This window comes from Phalacrocorax carbo, unplaced genomic scaffold, assembly GCF_963921805.1.
Source record: "Phalacrocorax carbo unplaced genomic scaffold, bPhaCar2.1 SCAFFOLD_382, whole genome shotgun sequence".
NCBI classification, from domain to species: Eukaryota; Metazoa; Chordata; class Aves; order Suliformes; family Phalacrocoracidae; genus Phalacrocorax; species Phalacrocorax carbo.
Genome location: NW_026990491.1, coordinates 1 through 22,002, shown reverse-complemented (window position 1 = coordinate 22,002; position 22,002 = coordinate 1). Strand labels below are relative to the sequence as shown.

Sequence of the window (22,002 nt, the reverse complement as noted above, 5' to 3'; positions counted from 1 at the left end):
GGTGCGGAGGGGGCGGTTTCCGTGTTTTGCGCCATCGCGCTTTACGGCGGCGGAAGGGGCGGAGCGGCCCCGGCCCGGTGGGAGCGCGGCCCCGCAGCGGCCTGGCCATGAGCGGCGGCCCCGGCCCGGGCTCCTCCCGCCCCCGCACCGCTTCTTTCGCCGATACCGGTCCCCCCGCAACACCCCAACCTCTCTTCGGTACCGACAACCGCATCGACACCCAGCGGGGGAAAAACCGGAGCCGGGCCGGGCGGCGGGGCCTTCCCACCGGGTGTTAAACTAGGCCGTGAGTGCCGCCCCCCCCCCGCCCCTCCCCACCCCCCCCCGCCCCCGGTCCCCCTGACCCTCCCCCACCCCCCCCACGGTGTCCGCAGGGGACGGCGGGAAGGTGAGCACGGTGGTCGCCACCCCCGGGCAGGGACCGGATCGGCCCCAGGAAGTCCTCTTACACCGACATCAAAGTGATCGGGAACGGCTCGTTCGGCGTCGTGTATCAGGCGCGGCTGGCGGAGTCCGGGGAGCTCGTGGCCATCAAGAAGGTGCTGCAGGACAAGCGCTTCAAGGTGAGCCCCTCCCCCGCTTCTCTGCCCCCGTCTCCCCCCTCCCCCCGCTTCTCTGCCCCCCGTCTCCCCCCTCCCCCCCGCTTCTCTGCCCCCGTCTCCCCCCCTCCCCACACTTCTCTGCCCCCCCCACACTTCTCTGCCCCCCGTCTCCCCACACTTCTCTGCCCCCCGTCTCCCCACACTCTCTGCCCCCCGTCTCCCCCCTCCCCCCACTTCTCTGCCCCCCGTCTCCCCCTCCCCCACTTCTCTGCCCCCCGTCTCCCCCCTCCCCCCACTTCTCTGCCCCCCGTCTCCCCCCTCCCCCCACTTCTCTGCCCCCTGTCTCCCCCCTCCCCCCACTTCTCTGCTCCCCTCCCTCCCTATTTGAGCCCCCACTTCGTCCTCACTCCCCCCATTTCGGCTCCCCTCCCCCCCTCTTTGTCCCCCTCCCCCCATGTGAACCCTATATCCCCTTTCCTTCCCCCCCCCCAGTTTGGGCCCTTCCCCCCCCTTTTTTGTCCCCCACCCCCCCTTTGGGTCCCTCTTCCCCCCCATTTCCTCCCCTTTCCCCTTTTCCCCTCCCCCCCACCCCCCTTTTCCCCTCCCCTTTCTCCACCCCGTGCTGCCCCCCTCCCCCCTTTCTTTAACCCCACACCTTATCCCTGCCCCTCCCCCGTGCGCCCCCCCCTTTTCACCCCGTGCGTCCCCCTCCCTCCCCTGTCCCTTCCTCCCCCAGTCTCCCCCTCCCCTCTTTTTTGACCCCCACCCTACCCCTTTTTCACCCCCCCCCTTTTTCACCCCCCCCCCAGAACCGGGAGCTTCAGATCATGCGCAAACTCGACCACTGCAACATCGTCCGGCTCCGCTATTTCTTTTATTCCAGCGGCGAAAAGGTACCGGCCGAGGGGAGGAGGGGGGTGGGGGGTCTCCCCAGCCCCTCCCCTCCCCCCCTCACCCCCCCTTGCCCCTCCCCCGCCGCAGAAGGACGAGGTTTATCTCAACCTGGTGCTGGATTTCGTCCCCGAAACCGTTTATCGCGTCGCCCGGCACTTCTCCAAGGCCAAACAAACCATCCCCGTCTTCTACGTTAAGGTAAGGGAAAAGACCCCTCCCCAGACGCTCCCCCCCCCCTCCCGAGCCGCGTTTTTGGGGCTATTTGTTTGTTTTTAACCCCAGGTTTACATGTACCAGCTTTTCCGGAGCCTGGCCTACATCCACTCCCAGGGCGTCTGTCACCGCGACATCAAACCCCAAAACCTCCTCGTCGACCCCGACACCGCCGTGCTCAAACTCTGCGATTTCGGCAGGTCGGGACCCCCCCCAAAACCCCCCCCCCCCCCCCTGAGAGCTTTTCAATCATCCGGGTTCCCCCGACCCCTGAAAACGCCGTTTTCCCCCCCGTTTTGCTCCCCTTTCAGCGCCAAGCAGCTGGTGCGGGGGGAGCCCAACGTCTCCTACATTCTGCTCCCGCTACTACCGCGCCCCCGAGCTCATTTTCGGGGCCACCGACTACACCTCCAACATCGGTGAGACCCCGCCCGCGGCCCCCCACCCCCCCGGCCCCGTTACCGCTCTTTTTCACCCCAAATTCCCTCGCTTTCCAGACATCTGGTCGGCGGGCTGCGTCCTGGCCGAGCTGCTGCTGGGGCAGCCCATCTTCCCGGGGACAGCGGCGTCGACCAGCTGGTGGAGATCATCAAGGTGGGGGGGGGGTGGGGGGTCTGGGGGTCTTTTTGGGGGGGTCTGGGGGCGTCTGGGGGCCTTTTTGGGGGGTCTGGGGCATCTGGGGGCCTTTTGGGGGGTCTGGGGCATCTGGGGGCCTTTTTGGCGGGTCTTGGGGGGGCCTTTTTGGCGGGTCTTGGGGGGGCCTTTTTGGCGGGTCTTGGGGGGGCCTTTTTGGGGGGTCTTGGGGCGTCTGGGGGGCCTTTTTGGGCGGTCTTGGGGGGGCCTTTTTGGGGAGGTCTGGGGGCATCTGGGGCCTTTTGGGGGCGTCTGGGGGCCTCTTTGGAGGGTCTGGGGCGTCTGGGGGCCTCTTTGGAGGGTCTGGGGGTGTCTGGGGGTATTTTTGGGGGGTCTCGGGGTCTTTTTGGCGGGTGTGGGGCTGGATTGGGGGCTCCTGGGGGGTTTTGGGGGGCTCCTGGTGGGTGGTTTTGGGGTCGGGGGGAGGCTTTAGGGCTTGCAGAGGGGGGATTTAGGGGGGTTGGGGTGGCTTGAAGGGGCTCCTGGGTGGGTTTTGGGGTCAGGGGGGTGATTTTGGGGCTCAGGAGAGGGATTTGGGGGGCTCCTGGGGGGGTTTGGGAGGTTTTGGGGTGCAGGAGGTGGGATTTAGGGGGGGGGGCAGCTTCGGGTCTCCTGATTTGACACCTTCTGGCTTTGGGGGGTTCAAAGGCTGATTTTGGGGTTCAGGAGGCGGATTTTGGGCTGGGGGGGGAGGTTTTGGGGCCACGACGGGGGATTTTGGGGGGCTGGTGAGTTTTGGGGCTCCATGGGCCAATTGTGACGCTCGGGGGGGATTTTTGGGGGTTTGGGGAGGATTTTTATGTCTCGGGGAGGATTTTGGGGGTTCGGGGGAGGATTTTGGGGGAGGATTTTTGGGGGTTCAGGGGAGGATTTTGGGGTTTCGGGGAAGATTTTTGTGTCTCGGGAGGATTTTTGGGGTTCAGGGGAGGATTTTTGTGTCTCGGGGAGGATTTTGGGGGTTCAGGGGAGGACTTTTGTGTCTCAAGGAGGATCTTGGGGGGTTTGGGGAGGATCTTGGGAGGTTCGGGGAGGATTTTTGTGTCTCAGGGAGGATTTTTGGGGGTTTGGGGGAGGATTTTGGGGGTTCGGGGGAGGATTTTGGGGTTTCGGGGAAGATTTTTGTGTCTCAAGGAAGATTTTGGGGGGTTCAGGGAGGATTTTGGGGGTTTGAGGGAGAATTTTTACGTCTCAAGGGAGATTTTGGGGTTTGGGGGGTTTTGGGGGAGGATTTTTTGGGGGTTCAGTGGGGGGTTTTACCCCCCGGGCTCAACATTTTTCCCAGGTTTCCTTCACCGAGTCGCGTCTGGGCGTTTATTTTGGGGGCCGAAAAAGCCGGTTCGGGGCTGATAGGTCACGGAGGGGTGGGGTTGAGGTTTTGGGGGTCCCCCTTTCCCCCCCCCGCCCCCAGGTATTGGGGACCCCGACGCGGGAGCAGATCCGGGGAGATGAACCCCAACTACACCGAGTTCAAGTTCCCGCAGATCAAGGCGCACCCGTGGTCGAAGGTGAGGGGTTTCGGGGGACCTCGGGCGGGGGGCGGGGTGGGGTGGGGAGGTTTCGGGGGTCCCGGCGGTGACGCCCGGGGGGTCCCCGCAGGTGTTCAAGGCGCGGACGCCCCCCGAGGCCGTGGCGCTGTGCGGGCGGCTGCTCGAGTACACGCCGCAGACGCGCCTGGGGCCGCTGCAGGCCTGCGCCGACCCTTCTTCGACGAGCTGCGGCTGCGGCGGCGCGCTGCCCAGCGGGCGCGACCTGCCCCCCTCTTCAACTTCAGCGCCGGCGGTGAGGGGGGCCGGGGGGCTGGGGGGGGGTGGGAGGGCGTGGGAGGGGGTCTGGGGGAGATGGTGGGGTTGGGAGGGGGTCTGGGGGAGATGGGTGGGGATGGGAGGGGGGTCTGGGGGAGATGGGTGGGGATGGGAGGGGGTCTGGGGAGATGGGTGGGGCTGGGAGGGGGTCTTGGGGGGCTGGGAGGGGGTCTGGGGGAGATGGAGGGGGTGGGAGGGGGTCTGGGGGAGATGGGAGGGGGTGGGAGGGGGTCTGGGGGAGATGGGAGGGCGTGGGAGGGGGTCTGGGGGAGATGGGAGGGCGTGGGAGGGGGTCTGGGGGGGATGGGTGGGGCTGGAAGGGGGTCTGGGGGGGATGGGAGGGGCGTGGGAGGGGGTCTGGGGGGGATGGGAGGGGGTGGGAGGGGGTCTGGGGGAGATGGGAGGGGGTGGGAGGGGGTCGGAGGGGTCTGGGGGAGATGGAGGGGGTGGGAGGGGGTCTGGGGGAGATGGAGGGGGTGGGAGGGGGGATGGGAGGGGGGATGGGAGGGGGCTGGGAGGGGCCTTGGGGGGGCTGGGAGGGGGCTGGGAGGGGGCCTTGGGGGGGATGGGAGGGGGCTGGGAGGGGGCTGGGAGGGGGTCTGGGGGGGATGGGAGGGGGTTGGAGGGGGTTTGGGGGGGATGGGAGGGGGTTTGGGGGAGTGGGGGGGCTGGGGGGCGTTTGGGGGGGGTTGGGAGGGGGTTTGGGGGAGTCGGAGGGGGGTTTGGGGGGCCGGGGGGGTTGTGAGAGAGCAGGGAGTGGGTCTGGGGGGGGTCGGGGGGTGCTCAGGGGCTCTGAGAGGGCATTTGTGGGGCTGGGGGAGGGTTTGGGGGGATCTGGGGGCCATTTTGGGGGGGCGGGGAGGGTTTTGGGGTGCCCTGACCCCTCCCCTCCCCCCCCCCCAGAGCTGGGCATCCAGCCCTCCCTCAACAGCACCCTGGTGCCCCCCCACCTGCGGGGCTGCGCCCCCGCCCCCCCGCGCCCCACGGTGAGGGGGGAGGGGCGGCCGGGGGAGGGGCGGGAGGGGGCACTGGGGGAGGGGCGGGAGGGATATTTGGGGTCATTGGGGGAGGGGCGGGGATATCAAGGTGATGGGGGAGGGGCGGGAGGGGATATTGGGGTCATTGGGGAGGGGCGGGAGGGGACATTGGGGGGTGGGGGAGGGGATATCGGGGGGGTGGGGGAGGGGCACGTGGGATCCTGGGGGTGGGGGCATTGGGGGCGGGGCGGAGGGCACATTGGGGTGGGGAGGGAGGGGCGTGGGGGGGCTTGGGGGATATTGGGGGGCTCGGGGGGTGGGGCCCCTCCCAGTACATGCTGGGATGTCGGAGGCCCCCTCCCCCAACACCTCCCCCTCCCCCCCCAGGCGAGGGGCGCAGCCAGGTCGCAGCGGGGGAGGGCACCGGCCCCATCGCCAGCACCTCCTGAGGGGCCCCCCCGGGCCCCCCCCAAAGCCCCCCTCACCGGGGGGGGGAGGGGCGGGGCCTGGACCCCCCCCAAACCCCCCCTCACCCATTGGGGGTGGGGGGGTCTGGACTCCCCAGGCCAGAGTGGGGGAGGGGTCACCACATCATCTTAAACCCACCCCCTCCCGGGGCCCCCCCTCCGTGGGGCCGTGCCCCTCCCCCCCCAAAATTGGGGGTGGGGGGGCTTTTTATCCCCCCTCCCCCCCTTGTAAATACACCCCCTCCCCCTCCTTTTATCAATCGCTGTAAATAGACTGAGTGGGGGGTTTTTTCTCCCCCCACCCCCCAAAATATTGGGGGGCGCCCGGGACCCCCCCAGGCCGCGGTCGCGCCCCTCCCCCCCCTCCCCCCCCGCCCCCCCCCCCGCGGGTCCCGGCTTTGTACAGCCCCGGCTCAATAAATTATTGGCATGGTGACAAAACTGGGGGGTGTGGGGTCTTGGGGGGGGGGGCGAGTTCTGGGGGACCCCCAGGGTGGGTGTTGGGGGTGTCTGGGGCCACCCAGGGGCTGCGTATGGGTGGGGGGTGGGGGGGTTAAGCCTCAGGCCTCCTTTTAGGGGTGCCCCCTCCCCCCAGGAAGGGGGGGGGCTGCGGGTTTAGGGATCCCCCCCCCCCCACCCCGGCTGAATATTTGGGGGTGTTTCCCCTCCCCCCCCCCGGGGTGGTTTCGGGGGGGGAGGGGCAGGTTCCAGGTCCCCCCCCCGGGCTGGAGTTTTTGAGAGGGGGGTGGGGGGGGGGAGGGGCAGCCCAGGGCTGTGGTTTCTGGGGTGACCCCCCCAGTCCAGTTTTGGGGGGACCCTTCCCCCACGGCTTGGTTTTTGGGGCCATTTCCCCCAGGTTTAGGGTCGGGGTGACCCCCCACCCCCTCCCCCCCCAACCCCCCATCAGTGACGTCAGGGGTGGGGGTGGGGCGGCACAAACTTTATTTCCCGTGGGGGAGGGGCGGGACCCCCGACCCCACCCCCCCCCTCCCCTCAGGCGAAGGCGTCGGCGTGGAGGTGCAGCCCCTCCCCACTACAGCGCCCCCCCCACCCCTGGCAAAGCGATGGACTCCCCTCCCCCACCCCCCGCCCCAGGGACGCCCGTGGCACCAGTGACACCAGTGACACCAGGGACACCGGCGAAAGCAGCGGCACCGGTACCGGGAGTGACCCCAGGGACGCCGGCAACACCGGTAACAGCAGCGGCACCGGTACCGGGAGCGACCCCAGGAACACTGGCGACACCAGGGACACCGGTAACAGCAGCGGCACCGGTACCGGGAGTGACCCCAGGGACGCCGGTAACAGCAGCGGCACCGGTACCGGGAGTGACCCCAGGGACGCCGGTAACACCGGTAACAGCAGCGGCACCGGTACCGGGAGCGACTCCAGGGACACCAGGGACACCGGTAACAGCAGCGGCACCGGTACCGGGAGTGACACCAGGGACGCCGGCGACACCGGTAACAGCAGCGGCACCGGTACCGGGAGCGACCCCAGGGACGCCGGCGACACCGGTAACAGCAGCGGCACCGGTACCGGGAGCGACTCCAGGGACACCAGGGACGCCGGTAACAGCAGCGGCACCGGTACCGGGAGTGACCCCAGGGACGCCGGTAACACCGGTAACAGCAGCGGCACCGGTACCGGGAGCGACTCCAGGGACACCAGGGACACCGGTAACAGCAGCGGCACCGGTACCGGGAGTGACACCAGGGACGCCGGCGACACCGGTAACAGCAGCGGCACCGGTACCGGGAGCGACTCCAGGGACACCAGGGACACCGGTAACAGCAGCGGCACCGGTACCGGGAGCGACCCCAGGGACACCAGGGACACCGGTAACAGCAGCGGCACCGGTACCGGGAGCGACTCCAGGGACACCGGTAACAGCAGCGGCACCGGTACCAGGAGCGACTCCAGGGACGCCGGCGACACCGGTAACAGCAGCGGCACCGGTACCGGGAGTGACCCCAGGGACGCCGGTAACACCGGTAACAGCAGCGGCACCGGTACCGGGAGCGACTCCAGGGACACCAGGGACACCGGTAACAGCAGCGGCACCGGTACTGGGAGTGACCCCAGGGACACCGGCGACACCAGGGACACCGGTAACAGCAGCGGCACCGGTACTGGGAGTGACCCCAGGAACACTGGCGACACCAGGGACACTGGTAACAGCAGCGGCACCGGTACCAGGAGCGACCCCAGGGACACCGGCGACAACGGTAAAAGCAGCGGCACCGGTAACAGCAGCGGCACCAGTACCAGGAGCGACTCCAGGGACACCAGGGACACTGGTAACAGCAGCGGCACCGGTACCGGGAGCGACTCCAGGGACACCAGGGACACCGGTAACAGCAGCGGCACCGGTACCGGGAGCGACTCCAGGGACACCAGGGACACCGGTAACAGCAGCGGCACCGGTACCGGCAGTGACCCCAGGGACACCGGCGACACCGGTAACAGCAGCGGCACCGGTACCGGGAGTGACCCCAGGGACCCCAGGGACACCGGTAACAGCAGCGGCACCGGTACCGGCAGTGACCCCAGGGACACCGGCGACACCGGTAACAGCAGCGGCACCGGTACCGGGAGCGACCCCAGGGACACCAGGGACACCGGTAACAGCAGCGGCACCGGTACCGGGAGCGACTCCAGGGACACCAGGGACACCGGTAACAGCAGCGGCACCGGTACCGGCAGTGACTCCACGGACACCAGGGACACTGGTAACAGCAGCGGCACCGGTACCGGGAGCGACCCCAGGGACGCCGGTAACACCGGTAACAGCAGCGGCACCGGTACCGGGAGCGACTCCAGGGACACCAGGGACACCGGTAACAGCAGCGGCACCGGTACCGGGAGTGACCCCAGGGACGCCGGTAACACCGGTAACAGCAGCGGCACCGGTACCGGGAGCGACTCCAGGGACACCAGGGACACCGGTAACAGCAGCGGCACCGGTACCGGGAGTGACACCAGGGACGCCGGCGACACCGGTAACAGCAGCGGCACCGGTACCGGGAGCGACTCCAGGGACACCAGGGACACCGGTAACAGCAGCGGCACCGGTACCGGGAGTGACCCCAGGGACGCCGGTAACACCGGTAACAGCAGCGGCACCGGTACCGGGAGCGACTCCAGGGACACCAGGGACACCGGTAACAGCAGCGGCACCGGTACCGGGAGTGACCCCAGGGACGCCGGTAACAGCAGCGGCACCGGTACCGGGAGTGACCCCAGGGACGCCGGTAACACCGGTAACAGCAGCGGCACCGGTACCGGGAGCGACTCCAGGGACGCCAGGGACACCGGTAACAGCAGCGGCACCGGTACCGGGAGTGACCCCAGGGACGCCGGCGACACCGGTAACAGCAGCGGCACCGGTACCGGGAGCGACTCCAGGGACACCAGGGACGCCGGTAACAGCAGCGGCACCGGTACCGGGAGCGACTCCAGGGACACCAGGGACACCGGTAACAGCAGCGGCACCGGTACCGGGAGCGACCCCAGGGACACCAGGGACACCGGTAACAGCAGCGGCACCGGTACCGGGAGCGACTCCAGGGACACCGGTAACAGCAGCGGCACCGGTACCAGGAGCGACTCCAGGGACGCCGGCGACACCGGTAACAGCAGCGGCACCGGTACCGGGAGTGACCCCAGGGACGCCGGTAACACCGGTAACAGCAGCGGCACCGGTACCGGGAGCGACTCCAGGGACACCAGGGACACCGGTAACAGCAGCGGCACCGGTACTGGGAGTGACCCCAGGGACACCGGCGACACCAGGGACACCGGTAACAGCAGCGGCACCGGTACTGGGAGTGACCCCAGGAACACTGGCGACACCAGGGACACTGGTAACAGCAGCGGCACCGGTACCAGGAGCGACCCCAGGGACACCGGCGACAACGGTAAAAGCAGCGGCACCGGTAACAGCAGCGGCACCAGTACCAGGAGCGACTCCAGGGACACCAGGGACACTGGTAACAGCAGCGGCACCGGTACCGGGAGCGACTCCAGGGACACCAGGGACACCGGTAACAGCAGCGGCACCGGTACCGGGAGCGACTCCAGGGACACCAGGGACACCGGTAACAGCAGCGGCACCGGTACCGGCAGTGACCCCAGGGACACCGGCGACACCGGTAACAGCAGCGGCACCGGTACCGGGAGTGACCCCAGGGACCCCAGGGACACCGGTAACAGCAGCGGCACCGGTACCGGCAGTGACCCCAGGGACACCGGCGACACCGGTAACAGCAGCGGCACCGGTACCGGGAGCGACCCCAGGGACACCAGGGACACCGGTAACAGCAGCGGCACCGGTACCGGCAGTGACTCCAGGGACACCAGGGACACCGGTAACAGCAGCGGCACCGGTACCGGCAGTGACTCCAGGGACACCAGGGACACCGGTAACAGCAGCGGCACCGGTACCGGCAGTGACTCCAGGGACACCAGGGACACCGGTAACAGCAGCGGCACCGGTACCGGCAGTGACTCCAGGGACACCAGGGACACCGGTAACAGCAGCGGCACCGGTACCGGGAGCGACCCCAGGGACACCAGGGACACCGGTAACAGCAGCGGCACCGGTACCGGCAGTGACTCCACGGACACCAGGGACACCGGTAACAGCAGCGGCACCGGTACCGGGAGTGACCCCAGGGACGCCGGTAACACCGGTAACAGCAGCGGCACCGGTACCGGGAGCGACTCCACGGACACCAGGGACACCGGTAACAGCAGCTGTTCCAGGTGTGCCAGTACCGGCAGTGGCACCAGCGGCACCAGTTGCCGTACCAGTAACACCAGTACCGGCACCACAGGTGGTACCCGTAATACCAGTATCGGCACCGGTGGCACCAGTACCGCCCCTACACCACCACTACCAGCACTGGCATCACCATCACCACCAGTCCCGCTGCTGCCGGGGCGTGTCGGGGCGTGTTGCGGGCGTGGCCCCACCACCCCGTGGCCCCGCTGCTGCAGCCCCCCCCGGGCCGGACCCTCGCAGCAGCCACGGTGGCGGCGCCGTGGGGTGGGTGCCGTCGCCGTGGGGCGGGCCGGCGTCGCCGCGGGGGTCGTCGGCGCCGGCGGAGGTTGGAGGCCCCGGCGTTTTGCCGCCCTCCTCCTCGACGGGGGCCAAATGTTCCCCCCCCGGCGTTCCGGGAGGGCCTCGGGGGCGGCGAAGGGGGGGCCGCGGTCGTAGGGCGGCGGCCGGGCGGGGGACGGGGAGCAGGAGGCGGCCGCCCCCCAGGCACCGGTAACAGGGGGGTAGGTGTGGGGCGGCGGGGGGAGGGTGCCCCTGCCCCACTGAAGGGGGGAAAATGGGGGAGGGGGTTAGTTAGGGGGTGTCCCTGCCCCACTGAGGGGTGCCCTTGCCCCACTGAAGGGGGGAAAATGGGGGAAAATGGGGGAGGGGGTTAGTTAGGGGGTGCCCCTGCCCCACTACGGGGTGCCCTTGCCCCGCTGAAGGGGGGACAATGGGGGAGGGGGTTAGTTAGGGGGGGCCCCTGCCCCACTGAGGGGTGTCCCTGCCCCACCCGGGGGGGAAATGGGGGAGGGAGGGGGTTAGTTGGGGGGTGCCCCTGCCCCATTGAGGGGTGCCCTTGCCCCGCTGAAGGGGGGAAAATGGGGGAGGGGGTTAGTTGAGGGGTGCCCCTGCCCCTGCCCCACTGCAGGGTGGAAAACGCCCGGGGGTTGTGGGTGGGGGGGAGGTGATAAGCCATGGGTGATGTTGCTGTGGGGCAGGGGGAGGCAGGGGGGACTCGCTGTGGGGCACAGGGACACCGCTACAGGGCTGACGGATGCCATCGTGGGGCACAGGGGTGCATTATGGGTCTGAGGGGTCCTGCTATGGGGCTGGAGGATGCTGCTGTGGGGCCGAAAGAGCAGGGATGGGGCAGGGGGACCCCGCTGTGGGGCTGGAGGATGCCGCTGTGGGACAGAGAGAGGCATTATGGGGCTGCAGGCCCCGCTATGGGGCTGAGGGACCCTGCTACGGGGCACAGAGAGCAACTATGTGTCTGGGGGACCCCGCTATGGGGCACAGAGAGCAACTATGGGGCTGGGGGGCCCCGCTATGGGGCTGAGGGACCCTGCCATGGGGCACAGAGAGCAGCGATGGGTCTGGGGGACCCCGCTATGGGGCACAGAGAGCAGCGATGGGGCTGAGGGACCCTGCTATGGGGCTGAAGGCCCCGGAACTTACCGCCGCTGCCGCCGTCCCCTCCCGGCGCCCGCCCCGCCTTACAACGAGCCCCCTCATTGGCCCGCGCCGCGCCGGCCAATCGGCGAGCGCGGCACTGCCGGCGGGGCGGGGCCCAGCCAGCGAGCCACGCCCCCTCCCGCAGCGCCCGCCTCGCTCCGCCCAGCGGGCGGGGACAAAGCAGCGGGGTCACGCCCCCTCCGCCCAGCTCCGGCTGCGCATGCGCACCGCCGGCCGGGAGGGGGCGTGGGGGGGGTGTCACGGCACGTGCGTTCGCACGCGGCGGCTTCGCACGTGGGGGGGCACGGGGGGGAGGGGCGGGGCACGGGGGGGAGGGGCGTGTGCGGGGGGGGCGGGAAATGCCGCTACGCAATTAGCGTAGCGCCCATCTACCGGCCGCGTCCCCGCCCTACGCTACTTGCGTAGTGCCCGTATACGGGTTGTAGCCCCCTCTTACGCCACTGGCGTAGTCCCCACATAACGTACCGCCCGTGTTCCCCTCTTACTCCACTGGAGTAGCCCCCGCATATCGACCCTGTCCCCCTATTTCGCCACTGGCGTAGGGCCCCCATACTGCCCTTGCCCCCCCCCCCTTACGCCAATAGCGTAGCGCCCTTACGCCGTTCGCGCGCCGGCCCGCGCATGCGCGCACCGTCACGGAGGGGAGCGGGGCGGGGCCGCGCTGCGCCGGCCCCCTCCCACACACGTGGGTCACGCGGGGGGCTCCGCGTGCCGCCGGCGGCGCATGCGCGGGACGGAGGGAGGCGGGGGGGACGAGGAAGGAAGCGGTGCGGCGCGGTGGGCGTGGCCGAGCGGCGGGGAGGCGGGGCGAGCGGCGGGAACCAATCCGCTTTTGCGGTGGGGGCGGGAGGGGGGCGCGGTTTGAAGGGAACGGGGTGTGGTTCTGGAGGAGGGGGCGCGGCTTTGGGGGGCGGCGCATGCGCAGAGCGATCGAAGGTGCCAGAAGGATCCGGGCGGCGGCAGCAGCGGGCGGGGGGCGGCGGGACGGGCTTTCCTGAGGTAAAAAGTTCCCCTCGGAGGGTCGGGGGTGGTGGGGGAGGGGGCGTCGAGCCGCGGTGGGGCGGTGGCGGCCGCTGCTTGGGGGGGGGGGGAGCTGTGGCCCTGGGGGTGGTTGGGTGACAGGGCCTGGAGGCGGGGAGGGAGCGTTTGAGGAGGGGGTTTGGGGGGTTCGGGGGTGCTTAGGGGTCGGGGTGGAGGATTGGGGGTGGTGAGGAGGAAGGGCGGCGTTTGGGGGGGGGGAGGCGTGTGACACCCTCCCCCGGTGTGCGGGAGGGGCGGGAAGGGCAGGAAGAAGGTGCGGGTTTGGGGGGTGAGGTCACGGCTGGGGTGGCCTGAGGGGGGGTGAGGTCATGGCGTCTGGGGGGGTGTTTGGGGGGTGGGAGGGGTTGTGGGCCTCGGGGGGGTGGGGGTGGCGCGTGGGGGATGGGCCTGGGGGATGTTGGGGGGGGAGGGGTTGTTGGGGGGGGGGAATGGGCCGGTGGGGGGGGATTTGGGGGGGGGGGGGGGAGGCGCTGTAGGTGGGTGTTTGGGGGGACTGAGGGGCTTTGGGAGGGGTCCTGCCCCTCAGGCCTTCCCCCCGCTCTCTTCCAGGCACCCCGACCCCCCGCGGCACATCCACACACCCCCTCCCCCAATTCCCCCGCATTCCCGCGCCCCCCCCCCAGCCCCGGCGCTGGAGTCCCTCCGTGCCCTCTCCCAGCTCCACTCCCCGCGGGGGGGGGAGGAGACCCGCGACCCCCCGGGGGGTTCCCCCATGTCCCGACCCCCGGCGCCGTGGGAGGAAGAAGAATGCCTGGAGTATTACGGGATGGTGTCGCTGCACCGGCTCTTCGAGGTGGTGGGGGCGCAGCTGACCCCCAGCGACGTGGCCGTGCTCTCCTTCCTCCTCGACGAAGCCCACCCGCCCTCGCACCCCCTGGACCCCTCGCTGTGGGGCGGCGAGGACGCCCCTGCCCCCCTCCTGGAGCGGTGGAGGCGGCGGCGGCCCCGGCGGCGTTCGGGGGACGCGGAGGAAGGGCGAGCGCGGCCTCGCGACGGCGTCGAGCTGTTGCTGGAGCTGGAGCGACGCGGGTTGTGCGACGAGGGCAACTTCCGGCACCTGCTGCAGCTCCTGCGCGTCGTCACCCGCCACGACCTGCTGCACTGCGTCACCCTCAAGCGGCCCCGCACCGGTGAGCGCCGGCGGTCGGGGCCGCCGCTTGTGCCGCCGCTTGTGCTGTCGTGGGGCCGCCGCTTGTGCCGTTGCTGGGTCACCGCTTGTGCCACCGCCTGTAGTGTTGTGGGGCTACCAGTTCTGTTGCCAGTTGTGCCGCCGCTTGTGCCGTCACGGGGCCGCCGCTTGTGCCGTTGCTGGGTCGCCGCTTGTGCCACCGGCTGTAGCGTTGTGGGGTTACCGCTTCTGTTTCCAGTTGTGCCACAGCTTGTGCTGTCGCGGGGTTGTGGCTTGTGCCGTCGCGGGGCCGCCGCTTGTGCCGTTGCTGGGTCGCCTGTTGCGCCACCAGCTGTAGCGTTGTGGGGCTACCGGTTCTGTTGCCGGTTGTGTCGTCGTGGCATTGCCAGTTGTGCCACCGCTTGTGCTGTTGCGGGGTTGTAGCTCGTGCCGTCACAGGGTGGCTGCTTGTACTGTCACGGGGTCACCGCTTGTGCCACCGCTTGTGCCGTCACAGGGTCGCCTGTTGTGGCACCGGCTGTACCGTTGTGGGGTTACCGCTTCTGTTGCCGGTTGTGCCGTTGTGGCGTTGCGAGTTGTGCCACCGCTTGCGTCATCGTGGGGCTGCAGCTTGTGTTGTCGCAGGGTCACCGCTTGTGCCACCATGCGGCTGCCGGTTGTGCCCTCGCCGCTTGTGCCGTCGCGGTGTCGTCGGTTGTGTCGTCGTGGACTCAGCGCTTGTGCCGCCGCTTGTGCCGTCGCGGGGGCCGCTGGTCGGGTCGTCGCCGGTTGTGCCGTCGCGGTGTTGCCGACTGTCATCCCGGTTGCTGGAACAGACGGGGCTCTCGGGGTGTTCTCTCGCCCGCAGTGTCGCCGGAGCGGTTCACCTGCGGCCCGGCCGTGGTGGGGAGTTGCCTGAAGGCGGCCGCCGGCGCCCAGCCCCGGCAGGAGCACTGGGAGACGGGTAGGTGCCGTGGGGCGTGCTGTGGGGGGCCCTGGGGGGTGCCCTGGAGCTCGGGGAGCTCCGTGGGGTGTTGTTTTTGGGGTGTCATGGGTCGCTGGGACACGCCATGGGCTCTGTGGGGTGTTTGGGGGGGCTCTGGGGTGTTTTTTCGGGTGTCGTGGGTCACTGGGACACACCATGGGGCTCCGTGGGGTGTTTGGGGGGGCTCTGGGGGGTGTTTTTGGGGTGTGATGGGTCGCTGTGGGACATGCCATGGGGCTCTGTGGGGTGTTTGGGGGGGCTCTGGGGTGTTTTTTGGGGTGTCATGGGTCACTGGGGCACACCATGGGGCTCTGGGGGGTGTTTGGGGGGGCACTGTGGGGAGTTTTTTCGGGTGTCGTGGGTCATGGGGCATGCCATGGGGCTCCGTGGGGTGTTGGGGGGGGCTCTGGGGCGTTTTTTGGGGTGTCATGGGTCACTGGGACACACCATGGGGCTCTGTGGGGTGTTTGGGGGGGCTCTGTGGGGTGTTTTTGGGGTGTCGTGGGTCACTGGGGCACACCATGGGGCTCTGCGGGGTGTTTTGGGGTGTCGTGGGGCTCTGTGGGGCAGTGTGGGTTGCTGTGGGGCAGACCGTGGAGCTCTGTGGGGTGTTTTGGGGTGTCATGCGTCACTGGGATACACCATGGGGCTCCGTGGGGTGTTTGGGGGGGCTCTGGGGGGTGTTCTTGGGGTGTGATGGGTCGCTGGGGTACACCATGGGGTTCTGTGGGGTGTTTGGGGCGCTGTGGGACATGCCATGGGGCTCTGTGGGGTGTTTGGGGGGGCTCTGGGGTGTTTTTTGGGGTGTCATGGGTCACTGGGGCACACCATGGGGCTCTGGGGGTGTTTGGGGGGGCACTGTGGGGTGTTTTTGGGGTGTCATGGGTCACTGGGGCACACCATGGGGTTCTTTGGGGTGTTTTGGGGTGTCGTGGGTCACTGTGGGGCACACCATGGTATCTGTGGGGTGTTTTGGGGGCAGTGTGGGGGGTTTTGGGGTGTCGTGGGGCTCTGTGGGGCAGCATGGGTTGCTGTGGGGCAGACTGTGGAGCTCTGTGGGATGTTTTGAGGAGCCATGGGTCTCTGTGGGGCACATTATGGGTCTCTGTGGGGCAGACCATGGGTGGCTACAGGGGTCTCTGGGGTCCCGTGGGGCAGACCATGGGTGGCCACGGGGCTGTGTGGGGTGCCATGGGGCAGACCATGGGTGGCCACGGGGGTCTGTGGGGTGCCATGGGGCAGACCATGGATGGCTACGGGGGTCTCTGGGGTGCCGTGGGGCAGACCATGGGTGGCTATGGGGCGCCGTGGGGCGCCGGTCTCTGACTCCTCCCCCTCTGCAGGGTCCAGCTCCGGGAAGCGGAAGCGAACGAGCCGAGGCCGGACGCGGCCGCCCCTCCCCCGCCGCCCTGCGCCGCCGCCCCACCAGGACCCCCCCGCCAAAGTCACCTGCGGTAGGTGTGTCCCCCCGCTTTCTGGGGGGCCGGACCCCCTCCCCCCGCTTTCTGGGGGGCCGGACCCCCTCCCCCCGCTTTCTGGGGGGCCGGATCCCCTCCCCCCGCTTTCTGGGGGGCCGGACCCCCTCCCCCCGCTTTCTGGGGGACAAAATTGCTCTTTTTTTCCCTACTTTCAATCACGGAACAAACTCTAAAAGCCTCTAAAATAACCCAATCCCCGTGGAGCGCCCCAAAACAGCGGGAGGCCCCCGCCAACAGCCCAGACCCCCCATAAAATTGCTGAAATCGGTAAAAGTGGGAGGAAAAAAAATGACTAGTTTGGTCTGTGAGGTTTTGGTGCTGGAAAACAGGGACCCAAAAAGGCCCCTGGGACACCCAAAATGGGGCCCAGCCACCTGGGGGAACTGGGAGCGCTGGGAGAGGTGTCCCAGTGTGGGGCGTGGGGTAACTGGGAGCGCTGGGAGAGGTGTCCCAGTGTGGGGCGTGGGGGAACTGGGAGCGCTGGGAGAGGTGTCCCAGTGTGGGGCGTGGGGGAACTGGGAGCGCTGGGAGAGGTGTCCCAGTGTGGGGCGTGGGGTAACTGGGAGCGGTGGGAGAGGTGTCCCAGTGTGGGGCCTGGGATAACTGGGAGCACTGGGAGTGGTGTCCCAGTGTGGGGCGTGGGGTAACTGGGAGCGCTGGGAGAGGTGTCCCAGTGTGGGGCGTGGGGTAACTGGTAGCGCTGGGAGAGGTGTCCCAGTGTGGGGCGTGGGGTAACTGGGAGCGGTGGGAGAGGTGTCCCAGTGTGGGGCGTGGGGTAACTGGGAGCGGTGGGAGAGGTGTCCCAGTGTGGGGCGTGGGGTAACTGGGAGCGCTGGGAGAGGTGTCCCAGTGTGGGGCGTGGGGTAACTGGGAGCCCTGGGAGAGGTGTCCCAGTGTGGGGCGTGGGGTAACTGGGAGCCCTGGGAGAGGTGTCCCAGTGTGGGGCGTGGGGTAACTGGGAGCGCTGGGAGAGGTGTCCCAGTGTGGGGCGTGGGGTAACTGGTAGCGCTGGGAGAGGTGTCCCAGTGTGGGGCGTGGGGTAACTGGGAGCGCTGGGAGAGGTGTCCCAGTGTGGGGCGTGGGGTAACTGGGAGCGGTGGGAGAGGTGTCCCAGTGTGGGGCGTGGGGTAACTGGGAGCCCTGGGAGAGGTGTCCCAGTGTGGGGCCTGGGATAAGTGGTAGCACTGGGAGAGGTGTCCCAGTGTGGGGCATGGGGTAACTGGTAGCGCTGGGAGAGGTGTCCCAGTGTGGGGCGTGGGGTAACTGGGAGCGGTGGGAGAGGTGTCCCAGAGTGGGGCGTGGGGTAACTGGTAGCGCTGGGAGAGGTGTCCCAGTGTGGGGCGTGGGGTAACTGGGAGCGGTGGGAGAGGTGTCCCAGAGTGGGGCGTGGGGTAACTGGGAGCGGTGGGAGAGGTGTCCCAGAGTGGGGCGTGGGGTAACTGGGAGCGGTGGGAGAGGTGTCCCAGAGTGGGGCGTGGGGTAACTGGTAGCGCTGGGAGAGGTGTCCCAGTGTGGGGCGTGGGGTAACTGGGAGCGCTGGGAGAGGTGTCCCAGTGTGGGGCGTGGGGTAACTGGGAGCGCTGGGAGAGGTGTCCCAGTGTGGGGCGTGGGGTAACTGGTAGCGCTGGGAGAGGTGTCCCAGTGTGGGGCGTGGGGTAACTGGGAGCGGTGGGAGAGGTGTCCCAGTGTGGGGCGTGGGGGAAGTGGGAGCGCTGGGAGAGGTGTCCCAGTGTGGGGCCTGGTGGAACTGGGAGCGCTGGGAGAGGTGTCCCAGTGTGGGGCGTGGGGTAACTGGGAGCGGTGGGAGAGGTTGTCCCAGTGTGGTGCCTGGGGTAACTGGGAGCGCTGGGAGAGGTGTCCCAGTGTGGGGTGTGGGGTAACTGGGAGCGCTGGGAGAGGTGTCCCAGTGTGGGGCGTGGGGTAACTGGGAGCGCTGGGAGAGGTGTCCCAGTGTGGGGCGTGGGGTAACTGGGAGCGGTGGGAGAGGTGTCCCAGTGTGGTGCCTGGGGTAACTGGGAGCGGTGGGAGAGGTGTCCCAGTGTGGGGCGTGGGGTAACTGGTAGCGCTGGGAGAGGTGTCCCAGTGTGGGGTGTGGGGTAACTGGAGCGCTGGGAGAGGTGTCCCAGTGTGGGGCGTGGGGTAACTGGGAGCGCTGGGAGAGGTGTCCCAGTGTGGGGCGTGGGGTAACTGGGAGCGCTGGGAGAGGTGTCCCAGTGTGGGGCGTGGGGGAACTGGGAGCGCTGGGAGAGGTGTCCCAGTGTGGGGCGTGGGGTAACTGGGAGCGCTGGGAGAGGTGTCCCAGTGTGGGGCGTGGGGTAACTGGGAGCGCTGGGAGAGGTGTCGCAGTGTGGGGCGTGGGGGTAACTGGTTGTGTTGGCCCCAGCCCGTAACTGGGATGCCCGAGGCCCAGTAGACATACTGGTGTTACTGGGAGAACTGGGCCCGCGGGTGCGCACGAGTAACAGGGGGTTACTGGGAGAGCGTGCAGGTTGCCTCAGCAGTGTAACTGGGCTTACTGGGAGAACTGGGCAGACTGGGCTCCTTGGCCCTATGCGGGCAGTGCAAAGCCTAGTGGGGGAGCTGGGTGCCTCTCCCAGTGCTTGAACTGGGCTGTACTGGGAGGACTGGGATTGTGGGCCCAGTGTGGGGCAATAGAAGGGGTTACTGGGGGGTCTGGGTGCCTCTCCCGGTGCAGACTCTGGGGTAACTGGGAGCACTGGGCTTTACTGGGAGTACTGGGACAGTCGGGTCTCTACAGGCAGCACCGGGGCGACCCCGGCCGCCTCCCCAGTGCTTGAACTGGGCTGTACTGGGAGCACTGGTCCCACGGCCCCCGAACAAACACCCTGCGCCTGGGGGGCCCCGCGCCGAGCCGCGAGCGCTTTGGGGGGGGGGGGGTGAAGTATTTTGGGTGGTTTTCAATGATTTGGGGGTTTCTTTGGGGGCTTTGAAATTCCTGGGAGCGTTTTTAGGGTTTGGGGGGGGGTTTTGGGGAGGTTTCAATGGTTTCGGGGTGTCCCTGTGGTTTGGGGCGGGGCTGGGAGTTTTCGGGGGTTTTAATGGTTATTTTTGTTGTTGTTGTTTTCCCCCCCCCCCCATTTCCCCCCCCCCCCCCCGCTTCCCCCCTGCTCCCCCCACCCCCCCCAACCGGGTCCGTGTCCCCCCCCCCCATGTGTGTGTCCCCCCCCCCCATGTGTGTCCCCCCCATGTGTCCCCCCCCATGTGTCCCCCCCATGTGTCCCCCCCATGTGTCCCCCCCATGTGTCCCCCCCATGTGTCCCCCCCATGTGTCCCCCCCATGTGTCCCCCCCCATGTGTCCCCCCCATGTGTCCCCCCCATGTGTCCCCCCCATGTGTCCCCCCCATGTGTCCCCCCCATGTGTCCCCCCCATGTGTCCCCCCCATGTGTCCCCCCCATGTGTCCCCCCCATGTGTCCCCCCCATGTGTCCCCCCCATGTGTCCCCCCCATGTGTCCCCCCCATGTGTCCCCCCATGTGTCCCCCCATGTGTCCCCCCATGTGTCCCCCCATGTGTCCCCCCATGTGTGTCCCCCATGTGTGTCCCCCATGTGTGTCCCCCATGTGTGTCCCCCATGTGTGTCCCCCATGTGTGTCCCCCATGTGTGTCCCCCATGTGTGTCCCCCCCGTGTGTCCCCCCCCCATGTGTCCCCCCCCATGTGTCCCCCCCCCCATGTGTCCCCCCCCCCATGTGTCCCCCCCCCATGTGTCCCCCCCCATGTGTCCCCCCCCCATGTGTCCCCCCCATGTGTCCCCCCATGTGTCCCCCCCATGTGTCCCCCCCATGTGTCCCCCCCTCCCCCATGTGTCCCCCCCTCCCCCATGTGTCCCCCCCTCCCCCATGTGTCCCCCCCTCCCCCATGTGTCCCCCCCCTCCCCCATGTGTTTCCCCCCCCGTGTTTCCCCCCCCCGTGTTTCCCCCCCTCCCACGTGTGTTCCCCCCCTCCCACGTGTGTTCCCCCCCTCCCACGTGTGTTCCCCCCCTCCCACGTGTGTTCCCCCCCTCCCACGTGTGTTCCCCCCCCCCCACGTGTTTCCCCCCCCCCCACGTGTTTCCCCCCCTCCCCACGTGTTTCCCCCCTCCCCCATGTGTCCCCCCTCCCCCACGTGTTTCCCCCCCTCCCCACGTGTTTCCCCCCCTCCCCACGTGTTTCCCCCCCTCCCCACGTGTTTCCCCCCCTCCCCACGTGTTTCCCCCCCTCCCCACGTGTTTCCCCCCCTCCCCACGTGTTTCCCCCCCTCCCCACGTGTTTCCCCCCCTCCCCACGTGTTTCCTCCCCACGTGTTTCCCCCCCCTCCCCACGTGTTTCCCCCCCCACGTGTTTCCCCCCCTCCCCCCGTGTTTCCCCCCCTCCCCACGTGTTTCCCCCCCTCCCCCACGTGTTTCCCCCCCTCCCCCCGTGTTTCCCCCCCTCCCCCCGTGTTTCCCCCCCTCCCCACGTGTTTCCCCCCCTCCCCCCGTGTTTCCCCCCCTCCCACGTGTTTCCCCCCTCCCCACGTGTTTCCCCCCCCTCCCACGTGTTTCCCCCCCCTCCCCACGTGTTTCCCCCCCCTCCCCACGTGTTTCCCCCCCCCACGTGTTTCCCCCCCTCCCCACGTGTTTCCCCCCCTCCCCACGTGTTTCCCCCCCTCCCCACGTGTTTCCCCCCCTCCCCACGTGTTTCCCCCCCTCCCCCCGTGTTTCCCCCCCCCCCCCGTGTGTGTCCCCCCCCCCCCCCCCGTGTCCCCCCCCCCAGACATCCGCCTGCGGGTGCGGGCCGAGTACTGCGAGCACGAGCAGGCGCTGCGCCGCGGCGTGGCCTCGCGCCGCCCCCGCGGGCCCGGCCGCCAGCTCGACGTCTTCGGGCAGGCCAGCGGCGTGCTGACGGCGCGGGACCTGGGCTCCCTGCTCTGCGGCATCACGTTCTCCGAGCTCTCCTACCTCGACGCCTTCTGGGGCGACTACCTCAGCGGCTCCCTGCTGGAGGCCCTCAAGGGCGTCTTCCTCACCGAGGGGCTGCGGCGGGCGGTGGGCCGCGAGGACGTCCGCCTCCTCGTCAGCGTCGACCAGGACGACTACGAGGAAGGGCGGCGCCTCCTCCTCCTCGCCGCCCAAAGGGACCGGCCCCCGCTGCCTCGGCGAGGCGGGCGGGGGGCACCCCGGCCCTCCCCGCCGCGGCCCTGAGGGGAACGGGGGGGACCCCTCCCCGCCGCGGCCCTGAGGGGAACGGGGGGACCCCCAGCCCCTAACGCTGAGGGGAACGGGGGGACCCCCGCCAGGACCCCAGCCCTGAGGGGAACGGGGGTACCCCCCCACCATGGCCCTGAGGGGAACGGGGGACCCCCAGCCCCTAACCCTGAGGGGAATGGGGGGACCCCCCCCCCACCACGGCCCTGAGGGGAACGGGGGGGACCCCTCCCCGCCGCGGCCCTGAGGGGAACGGGGGGACCCCCAGCCCCTAACCCTGAGGGGAACAGGGGGGACCCACACCAGGACCCCAGCCCTGAGGGGAACAGGGGGACCCCCCCCACCACAGCCCTGAGGAGAACGGGGGACCCCCCCCACCACAGCCCTGAGGGGAACGGGGGGACCCCCCCAGCCCTAAGGAGAACAGGGGGACCC

At 69.2% G+C, this 22,002-nt stretch overlaps 2 protein-coding genes and 1 pseudogene across 4 annotated transcripts; all 3 read left to right on the top strand.

Annotated features, from left to right (window-relative positions):
• The first annotated feature begins 112 nt into the window (after positions 1 to 112).
• LOC135311264 (glycogen synthase kinase-3 beta-like) lies at positions 113 to 5,807 on the top strand (annotated as a pseudogene).
• Positions 5,808 to 6,061: 254 nt separating this feature from the next.
• DSPP (dentin sialophosphoprotein) lies at positions 6,062 to 12,358 on the top strand. Its single transcript, XM_064440392.1, has 3 exons — positions 6,062 to 6,072; positions 6,624 to 10,405; positions 12,354 to 12,358. The coding sequence occupies exons 1-3, from the start codon at positions 6,062 to 6,064 to the stop codon at positions 12,356 to 12,358; spliced, it is 3,798 nt and encodes a 1,265-aa protein (XP_064296462.1).
• Positions 12,359 to 12,647: 289 nt separating this feature from the next.
• Positions 12,648 to 21,940, top strand: DEDD2 (death effector domain containing 2). 3 transcript variants are annotated; one of them, XM_064440389.1, is made up of 6 exons: positions 12,648 to 12,768; positions 13,360 to 13,940; positions 14,787 to 14,882; positions 16,247 to 16,357; positions 21,137 to 21,684; positions 21,858 to 21,936. In XM_064440389.1, the coding sequence occupies exons 2-5, from the start codon at positions 13,523 to 13,525 to the stop codon at positions 21,562 to 21,564; spliced, it is 1,053 nt and encodes a 350-aa protein (XP_064296459.1). In that variant the 5' UTR covers positions 12,648 to 12,768; positions 13,360 to 13,522; the 3' UTR covers positions 21,565 to 21,684; positions 21,858 to 21,936. The 3 variants fall into 3 exon arrangements, with proteins under 3 accessions (XP_064296459.1, XP_064296460.1, XP_064296461.1); XM_064440390.1 differs by lacking the exon at positions 14,787 to 14,882 and having other exon boundaries at positions 21,858 to 21,938; XM_064440391.1 differs by lacking the exons at positions 14,787 to 14,882; positions 16,247 to 16,357 and having other exon boundaries at positions 21,858 to 21,940.
• Positions 21,941 to 22,002: the final 62 nt, after the last annotated feature.

Bases quoted from the DNA above. Each gene is read 5' to 3' on its own strand.
- DEDD2 (XM_064440389.1), top strand. From the start codon at position 13,523: ATGTCCCGACCCCCGGCGCCGTGGGAGGAAGAAGAATGCCTGGAGTAT. The intron at 14,883-16,246 runs GTAGGTGCCGTG...CCCCCTCTGCAG, and splicing joins GCAGGAGCACTGGGAGACGG to GGTCCAGCTCCGGGAAGCGG. The intron at 16,358-21,136 runs GTAGGTGTGTCC...CCCCCCCCCCAG, and splicing joins CCCCGCCAAAGTCACCTGCG to ACATCCGCCTGCGGGTGCGG.